This window comes from Catharus ustulatus, chromosome 4, assembly GCF_009819885.2.
Source record: "Catharus ustulatus isolate bCatUst1 chromosome 4, bCatUst1.pri.v2, whole genome shotgun sequence".
Classification (NCBI taxonomy): Eukaryota; Metazoa; Chordata; class Aves; order Passeriformes; family Turdidae; genus Catharus; species Catharus ustulatus.
The window spans coordinates 52,109,093-52,120,937 of NC_046224.1; the positions used below are offsets into that span (position 1 = coordinate 52,109,093).

Sequence of the window (11,845 nt, forward strand, 5' to 3'; positions counted from 1 at the left end):
CTCCTGCTCAGCAGAACATACTGGAGGGAACAGCACGCACTCAAGAACAGGAACAGACCCCTTTGGCTACATTTAACAAAAAAGCATTGAAACTGTTCATGGTACATACAGTACCATAAGCATGCAGTATTACACTTCTGCCATCTTTTGGCACTGATGAGTTTCAGCAGATTTTGAGGAATCAGATAAGCTACAAGCAGGTTCACAACTAAGGCTATAAGGCTTGGTGTTCTGAATGTGCAGCTGTAACTAGAGATAATGAAAGAGCAGAAATGCAAAAGTATGGCCCAAGACTAAAAAGAAATGGAAGAAAGCAATTCTTGTATCTGAACTTAAGGATGAAATATATTGCTATTAAGCATTTTCAAGAAAGAGTTCTCTATTTTCACCTTGAAATATACATTTTTATTCCACAGTCTTTAGCTTTATGGTCACTTTGTTGGACATGAAATGTCAATCAAGTAAACAGTTCACATTTTCAAAACAAGCACTTATCAGAATATGCTAAACCTGGCAGTTCTGCCATAATACTTTTCTTTTTTAGTCTCCCTAATAAATTACCCTGTACCATACAGCCTCCATTCTCTTTTCTTCAAGCACAACTGATGCTCTTATATTGGATTTTAACAAATTCACATGCTCAAAGATATTATCCTTAAAAAAACTTATCAGGTCACACAGCAACATAGAAATTGTGAAAATAGCAACAAAATTGTTGTCATCCTTGTACCATCCTATTAAGTCAACAACCTCTCTGAAAATCACTAAGGATGGAGGGCCAAATGTAGCTCTTGGCCAAGCTTAGAGCATTTCCATTGACTTTAAAAGGAATGCATCTGTCCTGTGAGGTTACTTTTAAGTAAAAGTTGCCTCAGGTTAATGGAAATTAAGCTGTCATCTATTCTATATTTTCAAACAGAACAATTTATCCTTTATCACTGGGCAAAAATGAATTTTCCAAAGTACTAATGAATTTTTGTCTCATCCATGCTTTGAAGTTTCGATACCATTCTAAAAGCTTTTTCCTCCTTTGAATCTTTTCTTGTAAGCTCATTTTTTTTTCTTCTTCTAGAATAGCAGGAAGCTCTTTCCAGTCCTTAATAAAGATAAATGGAGCCCCCGTGGTTTTTAATAATTGCAATGGAGCACTGTGGTACATTGATGAATTTCCGCAATCACCCGGTGTCATTACATCTTCTATAACGGGCAGAGATCCATATGAACAAGCTTCATAAATTCTGTAACATTCTGTATTTATTCCCACTGGGCACAATGTCAAATCGCTCTGCATCAAAGCATCTTGATAATTTTTGAAACTTTCATTTGTTTCTTGAGGCTGCCACCTAGAAAGTAAATGGGGTGAAAATTAATATTTTCCTCACAGACACTGCAATGAAAAAATAGAGACACGCTTTAATTTCTATTATTTATAAAACTGAAAATGCTATCAGTGTAAAAATTTTATATTACATACACAGTCAATTGACTTTTACTTCAGTTTCAACTGCTCTTGAAAGTCTTCTAAAATTTATTGAAAATGTCACTGTTAAAAATAGATTGTAATATGCGGCCCTTTTTGGAAATTATTAATACTTAGAAGTGCAAGAAACAGACTGAAATGCCACTTCAAATCTTCTGCATGACTTGGATGATACATATGTCATTTACTTCACAGCACAGTTTAGAAACAGACAAAAAGGGAGACACTCAATGGACTTTCTAATGACTTTTTTTGGCCTCTAAAGAGGTTTGCTCTTCAAAAGCTAGGACGCAGAGCAATTTGCTTAACCTGAATTCATCTACTTGAAGTGCCTCATTACATCTGGGAGATAAGAGTTTATGTCACAGATACAATCTATCTCCTGAGACTCTTCATCAGGGCAGCTAAGGTCTACCTAAGCACCACTGTGCTTGCTATCCAACATTTTATAGGTGTTGGTTTTCAAAGTTAAGAAATGCAATCAGAACCCTACTCTTGTTAGTCAAACATAACTGTGCTGTACAGATTAAATCCACTCTCAGGTGGAACACAACAAAATATGGCTGTCTTCTTTCTTCTACTAAAGACATTAAACTCCACATAAAATACAAGACAAGTGTTTCTTCTCATAAAGAAATATTTGTAAGAAAAAAAACACATGGTCTTTGATGGTTCTATGTATAGGAGACTCTTCCATACTGGATTTAAAAATATGACTTATGTAAAATAAAACAGGAAGGCAGTTATGTTATGACGACCTAAACAAAGAGTCTCTGCTATATTCCCTGACTTAATGACTGATTACCTTTATTTGTACTATTTTTTAACACTCAAGAAAAGATTGGTAATAATGAACCAGACAAAAAACTCTGAATATTTTCATGAAGTAAATTAAAGTCTTACTGTTCTCTGGCTCCAATCCAGCAAAGTTTGTCAAGCCCGTCTTGTTTCAGAATTTTGATTAGGGTTTCTCTAGAAGAATTCTTATAAACTGTTCCTAAGAAATTACATAGATGTGATCTTGGATCATGTAGCATTGACCAGCTGGGTTCCACAACTGGAAAACTTCTGTAGCTGTAAAAACAACGCGTAAGTTAGACAACTGTATCAAAGGAAAACCTTTTGCAGCATTTCATTTTCAGTGCATCATATTTTAAGACTAAGACCACCTACTTGTTGCCAATCCACATTTATACAGACCAACCCACAAGTAAACCAATTCAAGTCCTGCCCTAAAACTATGTCTTTATTCTCTTTGCCCCCATCAGTCCCTTCACAAAGCTTCCAGAATATTTACATCTTCTTTCAACATCAGAAATATTGTGAGTGCATATTACAGAATGTCCTTTACCAACACACTTTTCCAAAGAAGCTGCTCTTGATGCAACCACAAGTTTTGACTGAAATGGCCAGTTTAACAGTAACTATGGCACATAAGTCTCACATACCTTAATCTCTGGATATGCCCATCTACTGAAAATACACTGGTAACCTCTCAAAGCAAAATCTCACTTTGACCTGAGTAAACTCAATAATCTAATCTTTTCATGGAACAGTCCTTTCCTAATTCTTCTCCTGCATGATGAATGTTAAATGACTTAGTTTATAATAAGCATTTGTCCCTTCATGACAAATATCTCTGCATCATTCCACATCTTCATTTTCTCTCTTTACTTGGAAAATCCTGCAAATTTTCACGCCTTTAACTCAATTTTTTACAGCTGTTGTATGCAAGGGCTACCCCATTTTGATACCAAATTTATCTTCCTCCACTCAGTTTTGTACCGTAATTTATTGTTGTAAGTATTGCTGCTTTCTCTTAACTGTCACCTTAATCTCTGTAACTCAACTTCTTTTGACTTAGGAACTTCCAATGCTATGACTTCTCTGACACCATCAATAATCCAAATTCAGCATATTTCAGAGACACTGTGAGTAAGTTCAAGTTGTATACAAAAAGCTCTATGTAGTTTTCCAGCTTGTTGAGCAAACTGGATCAATAGAGGATACTGAATTCAAATGTAACACAAGGTATGAAAATAATCATGTATTCCTTTCATCTTCTATTACCTTAGTAAGTAGCTAAGCTGATATCAACTCTGTTAATAAGTAAAAATGCATCTAGCTGAACCAAACCTTTATTTATTCCACATAAATAGTTTGAACACTTAAGTATAACAAAAATGGTTTTTTAAAACAAGCAATTAAGCCAGCTTACACTACTGTGATATTGGAGTATAATAACTTCAAATGGAAAGCCTTTTGAGCCATAATGGAGGTTTAAAAAACTACTCTTTCCTTTTGAATCTCCACATCACTGACATACATCAGCAGTCATGATAAATCTCAAGAGCAAATCTACTGAAGAAAGAATAAACAGAAAACATCAGGAGATGCAGGTTCATTTTCCTAAAGTTTTCTAAACACCAGTATTCTTTTCTTGTTATCATTTTTATTGCTAATTGCAACTTTCAAAGACTCGAATGCCTGATTTAGAAAATGACTGATAGGATCATGTTCTGCAATTTACTTATTACAATTGTTTTGGGCATCAGCAGTAACACTAAGTCATTTTTTCCATACCTCATGCACAACAATTAATTAATCAATTGCAACTTCTGTCTATAGCACTTACGTAGCTACTCCTAAAGGCCACTGGAAAATATCTTCTTCATTAACGAATGCACAGTCATATGTAACAAAGAGCAGATTTACAAATCCCCCGTTCCGTTTCAGGTATGGCTGAATCCAGGCGTTGTTGCACTGCTCGTTGCCGAGCAGCACCACTGCCACGTGCTGGATTTTGCGGGTCTCCATCAGTGTCTGAGCGTAGTGCAGCCACTGCGTGGCGTAGGAGATCTTCGCCGGCTCCCTCCCGTTCAGCACCAGCACCACATGCTCCGCTTCCACCGAGAAGTAGCCGGGAACTACAGATGGGCCAGTGAGGAAGCTGAGAAAACCAAAATACAAAACTAAACAAATAAGACTTTCTTAAAAAAATTATTTACCTCAATCCTCTAGCTAGTCTTACTAAACAGTATGCACTCCAGATATGTTTTTTTTTCTTCAATAAAGTAAATGCAATATACTGCAAAATTACTGTGCAATTATAACCACTTCTATTGTTAGTATCTACTGCTTAGCACTGGAGTAAGGCTGCTTTCATTTTTATCCAGGAAAACGGTGATTGACTTAAAGAAGGTGTTTTGTCAATAAATCAGAACTAGCACCATACTCAAACCTCAAAATGTGTGTAAATCAACCACTTTTTGAAAAAGGATGCACCTTGATGCTCACTAAAGGTTAAACATTTTCTTAATTCCAGTAAAAACCAATTAATGCTGTATTAGAACAAAAGAGAGAACCTCCCAAAAACCTGAAGACTATACTAAATCTGGTATCATTAAGAGTGACAGTCAGCTAGTCTTCCATACTACTTTTCTCAGTGTTTTGGTTAAGCTTCTACTGAGTAGAATTGGTAACACAAGAAACATCTATCTAAATGTAAACCTAGGTTGGTTGTATGACCCAGGTCAAACTTGAGGTTCTGATGTAAGGTAGAAAGCACAAAAATTTTAGTTATAAAATGGCATCTATAAATCTTGCACAATATATTTAACAGAAGAGTTTCAGTCATGTAGCAAAATCATTAAATCTTTAATCATTTGCCAGTATCTGACAAAAGACATTTATGAACTGCAATGAAACAAATCAGTATTTGCCAGCTCCTGCTCTTCAATTACCAGATTATTGACTGAATGCAAGGAAGTAACAGTTATACTGCTTGAGAAAAAGGGAAGGGGAAAGAACAATTTTTTTTTCTAAGAGTCAGTTAAGTGCCAGTTTTCTTGGTCTGCAGCATTACTGGCTTTTCATCTACCAGTAAAAATTTAGAGTGAGCATGAGTTTTACCTCATGAGGTGCTGAGACTGACAGTTAGTTTCAGTTCAAATACACTTACTGAGAAAAAAAACCCTCACAACAAAAGCTGCATAAACTACTCCAGTGAAGTTATCTGAAGCAGACTGACCTTAGACAAGTGTATTTTAAACTGGAGTTAAGCCATGCTGCTGGCTTAGTGGGAGATGTATATTTTGGAGCCAAGATCGGTAAGACTCATGACTTGGAATCAAGACTTCTAATACATTAAATGTTAAGTCAATCAAGACTTAAATCCAAAGTTTAACAAACAATGAGAACAGAATCACTGGGATTCCTAAGAGAGAATACCTTGAGCTTTGGAATGCCTAAAATAGGAACTAAATAGATACATGGGCTAGTGATCACCTTGCAAAGAGGATTGGGGAAAACGTTTTTTTTTCTGATACAGTACTTTGAGGGTAACAGTTTTACAGGAACAACAAAATGTACAAGTTAGGAAGCAATAATCTGGGTGTAGGAATATACGAAATTGAACAGCATAAGATACAGTGGGGGAAAAAAAGTAACACAGTTCAAGTCTCATAAATCCCATACTTCAACAATTAAATAGTCATGCTGGGGTTGTGCTATTAACTCTCAATCAGAACACAACTGGGACTGGGAAACAGAAGAGACTACAGAAGCTGCAAAACTAAGGGAGTAGTCCTAACAGTACTAACTACTCACATAAGACTAGATCAAAGATAATATGGGAAGATTACATTTTTTGGACTAAACATGTGAATTGCTTTCTACAAAGTCCTTGTTTTTCCTTACCAGTCATAGACAGTCCTATAAAAAGATGCTATTTTAGACTGGGTCTTACAGTGCCCATTCTGAAGGTGTTAGCCATTCTGTAACAGCAATGATTAAATTTAACACTTGCAGCAAGAGAGACTGTAATAAATACATCCAGCATAGACATATTCCATATGCAATAAAGGAATTACATAAAAATGAGAAAATCAAGAATCAAGGAGCAGTCGAAATCACAGGAAGCCTTCGAGTAGTTTCAAGGAGTAGACTGTTCAAAAACACTGTGTAAGAAGCCTAGGCATGTTGGGTGCTTCAATCCAAAAAGTAAACAACACAGACCCCCCAACACTCCGTGGCTTAACAGAAAAGGAAGATTCCCACACCTAACTTAGCCGCTTCAGCAAAAAATGCAAGCTTGAACACCATGTTATATCAAATGGAGGATGTGCACCCAGATGGCATTCACTTGAGAGTTTTGAAGGAAGACAAACACAGAATTGCAGAACTGCTGGCAGAGGTGTGCAGTTAACATTATGAAGAGAAACTATGCTTGGTAAATGGCTCACCATGTTTTGTAGACTCCCATCTACAAAAACAACTTGAGAGGACTCTGGAGAACAGTCAGTATTAATTCCCTCTCTGGAAAAGTGTGTAACAAATAGTAAGATCACTGAATCTTATCAATAGATAAGATCACTGATCACATATATAGATAAGCACTGCTGTGAATGAGTTATCCTGTTTCACTAATCTGATGAACATCTATGAGCATTTCAATAAGAACACAGATAATGAGGAACCAGTGTAGTGTATCTGGATTTTCAAAAAGCTCCACTAAACTAAAACTAAATTGCCAGAAGCTACCCCAGGTGGAATCCTTTGATAGACAGAAATCTCTCCTAGTTGACTGAGGCAAAGCAACAGTGAATGTTTATAAAATAGAGAGGGTGTGATCTGGAATAGAAGTTTAGGAAAGCTCCAAATAAGAGGTAAGAGGTAAGAAGTTTGCCACTCTGTGCTGTGCAACATCTTCCTAGACGACAGGAGAGAAGGGTGTGAATTGCTTCAAGCCAGAGAAAGTGTTAAAACCTGCTGTCTTGCTTTTTGTATGAATGTGCCAAGATGGTACTAAAATCCACGTCTATGAAGTTCCATCTCCACTCCTGTTTTTAAATATGCATCACTGCATTTTATGGAGATGCTGATACTTTATGTATTTTTTAGGCAACTTCTTTGGTGAAAACATTTACCCAAACAAAATCTGTATTAGAGATATGTATTCTCCATCATAAATATATAGAATGGGTTTATTCATGCAACTGTGTTCAAGTGGTGCTTTGGCATTTTTGTGTCTTCAGATTTGGTATTCTTTAAAAACATTCACCAGAGGTCTATTTTACAACAATCATTAGACTTACCACAGAAAACTGCAGAGCAGCACATATTCTCCAAATATGTCACCTCAGCTAGTTCCCTCTAGCCTCATCTAGTAATCAAATGGAGATAATTTACCTCAGCCAGGCAGTAAACAATTATAGAAAATCTTATAACCAGCGAGAAGCCAAAAATCACACAATTCTTCACCACAACATAAGCTAGCATTTCCAAACAGAGTAAAAAGTAACTCTTTCAGAAGCCTAGTTGATAAAATAACAGTTACATTGCATATTTTCTGTACTTTGCACAACAAGTTTCTACTAGCCTGTCAAAAGTTAACCTTTGTTATGTTGGTACTAAACTTAAGCTTTGTATTTTTATAGGATCAGACATCCAAGTTGAAATTAAAATTGGGACTCGTTATCCCTGGGTCATCTAGACATAGCAAGAAGATATTTAAATGCAAGTACAGAAGTCTTTCTTAGAGAGATGCATACCCTAAGGAAACATGTGAGGTTATTAATCATCCCTAAGGAAACATGTGAGGTTATTAATCACCTGAAACAGGCACACTAGAAAGAAAATAACCATAATCAGTCTAGTGATAGACTCATTAAGTACAGCAAATTATTTTAATGTTATAAATGTGGAAAACAAGAGCTTAAAGACATTCTCATATTAATACCAGGAAGATAACCTATCATGGCAGAGTATCATGGATTTCTATAGCTTCTAAGATTTTAACTCTGGAAACAATAAAGTCTTTTGCCACTAAGACTGCACTGTAGGCATTGTTCCAATATTCAAAGAAAGGACTGTATCCTTTCTCTATATTTGTGAATTGAAAGCTCTATCACTGTCACAAGGAGACCATCAAAATGCAGTAGCATCATTCATAGTTGATTCTCTAAACTTGTAGGATCTTTATTTGCAGACAAGGGTCATAGCTTTTTCTGTTAAAGAGTATATAAATTCATCTATTTCTTCTGAAAAGATTCTATGGCTTGCACCATGTTCACTGTTAGATATTTTGATAGAAAATTCAAAATTATTTCAAAAAGTTTTGTGATCACTTAAAATCTTTCCATTCACAATCACATGTACTCCAAACACTACCCTCAAATATTTCAACTAGAACCACATCTTATGCGAGGAAAAAATAGCCTTCTGAAGCAACACATGTTTCAGAAGTTAAACTCACTTAACTGTGTAATTTATGTATTAAAAGAAAACTTGTTTAACAGGCTGGTCCTGGTGCAAGTGACTAAATGCTGCAGGAGACCTACTTCTGTGGACTGGCTAACTGGCCAAGTGGACAAAAGTAATCCTTCAGCTTTCACTGTATCTTTGAAGAAAGCATTAAAATAGTATTAAATAGAGACTCAGAGAAAAGCTCTATATCATTCACTGAATAATATAAAACATTTGATAACAGTCTTAAAACATACATGATCATAGATCAAACACCACTGTTAAAGCACGCGGTGCTTTAAGTGCAATCTTCCTTTCCATACAAAATTTTGGTTTGCAAATCAAGTAGCTAAGCAGAAGGTAAGTCTCCAAGATAGCCTTTGTTATGAATAGAAACAAACTATGGTTTTGAGACATTCCTATTTATGAACAAATGAGCCAAGTCCCTTTTCCCTGAATACAGCAGAACCCAAACAGCAGGAGACATCTTCCTGCTTCACATATGCATGCTTGATTTCATCAACTATGAGCCCCCAAGCCCTAGTTCTTAATGCTGTTCTCGGGGTTGTAATCTGGCCCTGCCACTGAGATCTCTTACAACACTCTTCCTCTCAGCATTGGTAAGTTTTTCCTTTTTTTTTTTTTTTTAAATAACACAACCCATCATAAACCAGATAAAATTACTCCTTAGTTTTCTATTTTTGAACAGTGACATGTTTGGTCTAGAATTGGTTAGATTTACCAAGTATGTGTTTCTGTCTATAAATGATAATTTTGAATGAGAAGCTGTGTGCATATTCCATAGTTATGAAAACATGACAAAATTTAAGTATTTGCAACTGTATTAAAATAACCAGAACTTTGAGATAGGCAAAATAATACCTGAGCAGTGCATAATTTAGTTTAACTTTCCAATGCATTATTTGTTAAAGTTCACACAATGGAAATAATACCTGAAGTGAGTTTTTCCTGCTTTTTGGCTTCCTTCTCTCCACTGTGCAGTCACATCAGCTGGCTCAAGGTGCCCTCCAAAAATATGTTCCCAAAGGTAAAGACCTATATAAATGAAGACATGATGGAGAATGTGAATGTACAAATCTTGCCTATTCTACACTCCTAAGAAAAGTATTTCCGGAAAATTAAAAAGCATCACAACATAAGAACTTGGGAAAGAAATGTCAAAGCTTCTTGCATAATATGACTTGGAATTAGTTAAGTTGAATTTTTCCCAATTGGCATTTAAAAATATTCTTCACCTGACAAAATATCAGCAGATGAAGATATACACTACTGCTTCTGTTAGCAACTCCTTCCAGCACACATACCACTAAAAGTGGCATTTTAAGGACAGACTTCTCTTACACTTTTGTGAAATGCACCAATTTTCATGATAGTAATATACCAGGTAATATACCCCTGCGTTCTACTATGCTACATCAAAGTCTGACTGTAAGTCCTGCACTTAGAAAAAAGCTAAAGTAAGAACAGTGGTATGTCTTCAGCAGTAAAGAGCTTGAGGAGACCTTGGCTCCCAGTTTGTGTAGAGGGGAAACTCAGTATCTTCCACAACAGAAGAATTTCCAAGTTCATCAGTGGCAGTAACACTACAGTACACTGCAACACAGAAAATGTTTTATTTCTCACTGTGTGATGCTTTATTTCACTAAATTTAAATGTGATAAAAATAATCTGGTTAGGTAAGTAAGAGGCTATCCTTTCGTAATACTGTAACCTAGACTGGATTTAAAAAGTGATTGTGTTTCTGTGTCACTTGAGACATTTTCCTTGACAGATACAGAAAAACAGCCTTGAAAGGAACTGATATAAAGAAACTGGAGTTCAACTACTCATATACTGCTATGAATTTGAACAACAGCTAGTATTTCCTTAATACTCCTCATATACATACACATACATACTATTGAATCATATACATAAATTTTAGTCATCGGGAAACAGAGAAAAGTGCTAAACTAGAAAGGTTAAATAGCCAACAGACATTGACTACATCTGCTTACCAATTGCTGCCTTGCCCCAAATCTGTACTCTAAGACTGGTCGGTTCTAGGTGAGACCTCGCATATTTTATCATTTTAAGATGTGCTTCATATCTCTGCTGAGAAGCAGCCAGCTCGTTTTTCTCATCCGCATCCCACGGATTCCACTCTTCATTCCCCAAGGCAACATGATCTGTGAAACCTAAAGGCGCGATTTACATTTAAAAAAAGACGATCATATTCACAACTTTAGGAAAACGGGTGAATTTTCTCAAATTCGTAATTTCACGCGGCACCTGACAACCACCCTCCAGCCCTGGGCCGTGTACAGCACCACGGCCACCACAAGCACGGCCGCCGCTCCTCCCTCCGCCCAAGGCCCGGCGGAGCGGCCGCGGCCAGCGCAGGCCCGGCGGGGCTCGGTGAGGCGCCGGCCCCATCTCCCTCGGAGGCGCCACCAGGTCCCTCCCGCCGGGCCCCCCTGCACCAACCCCGCCGCGGACAGGCCGAGCAGGGCTCGGAGCGGCCCCGCCGCCGCGCTCACCTCGCGGGCCGCGGCGCTCCCGGTGCGGGCGGGGGGCGGCAGGGCGGCGCGGCCGCAGGAACACGGTGTAGGCCGCGTAGAGGGAGAAGAGGCCGTACGCGACGATCAGGGCGGAGCAGAGCCGCCTGCGAGCGGCCCGCATCCCGCCCGGCGCGGGCGGAAGGCCCGGCGGGAGCAGCTCCGGCAGCAGGCTCCGCCCGCCGGGCTGGGCTGCGGCCGCCCGGGAGGCTCGGCCCGCCGTGCCACGGCCTGCCCGTGGTGCAGCTGTGCCGGGATGGGTAACCGGGCTGTGGACGGGTAGATGAACAGCGCAGTCAGGTTATGGGAATTTTGTTATAATGGAATAGATACATCTTGGAGTGTCTCACGTTCCATAGAAAGATTGTACACGAGTCCTTCTTAAGGCTGGGTACTACAGCTTCTGTAAAGCCTCTACCAGCCTGTAGACAAGCACCATGATCCTTATTGTAGCCAAAAGCACAGTGACCTTCACCTACCTGAAGGAGCAAGAGTCTAGAACAGTATAGACTGTAATGCACTGCACAACCCTATGGCCTCCTCTGGGTCTGAGTGGGTTTTT

The 11,845-nt window shown here is 38.2% G+C and overlaps 1 protein-coding gene across 2 annotated transcripts; it reads right to left on the bottom strand.

The window, feature by feature from the left end:
- Positions 1 to 382: 382 nt before the first annotated feature.
- RXYLT1 (ribitol xylosyltransferase 1) lies at positions 383 to 11,443 on the bottom strand. Of its 2 annotated transcripts, XM_033058824.2 has the most exons (6): positions 11,266 to 11,443; positions 10,744 to 10,923; positions 9,679 to 9,781; positions 4,116 to 4,430; positions 2,384 to 2,554; positions 383 to 1,343 (listed from the first exon to the last, which is right to left on the bottom strand). In XM_033058824.2, the coding sequence occupies exons 1-6, from the start codon at positions 11,405 to 11,407 to the stop codon at positions 926 to 928; spliced, it is 1,329 nt and encodes a 442-aa protein (XP_032914715.1). In that variant the 5' UTR covers positions 11,408 to 11,443; the 3' UTR covers positions 383 to 925. The 2 variants fall into 2 exon arrangements, with proteins under 2 accessions (XP_032914715.1, XP_032914716.1); XM_033058825.1 differs by lacking the exons at positions 10,744 to 10,923; positions 11,266 to 11,443 and adding an exon at positions 7,576 to 7,643 and having other exon boundaries at positions 9,679 to 9,767.
- Between the last annotated feature and the right edge of the window lie 402 nt (positions 11,444 to 11,845).

Excerpts from the sequence above, each read along its gene's own strand:
- RXYLT1 (XM_033058824.2), bottom strand. The coding sequence starts at position 11,407 with ATGCGGGCCGCTCGCAGGCGGCTCTGCTCCGCCCTGATCGTCGCGTAC. Across the intron at positions 9,782-10,743 it reads TTGGGGCAAGGCAGCAATTG|GTCTTTACCTTTGGGAACAT; the intron begins GTAAGCAGATGT and ends TCATTTATATAG. Across the intron at positions 4,431-9,678 it reads GCAGGAAAAACTCACTTCAG|CTTCCTCACTGGCCCATCTG; the intron begins GTATTATTTCCA and ends TGGTTTTCTCAG.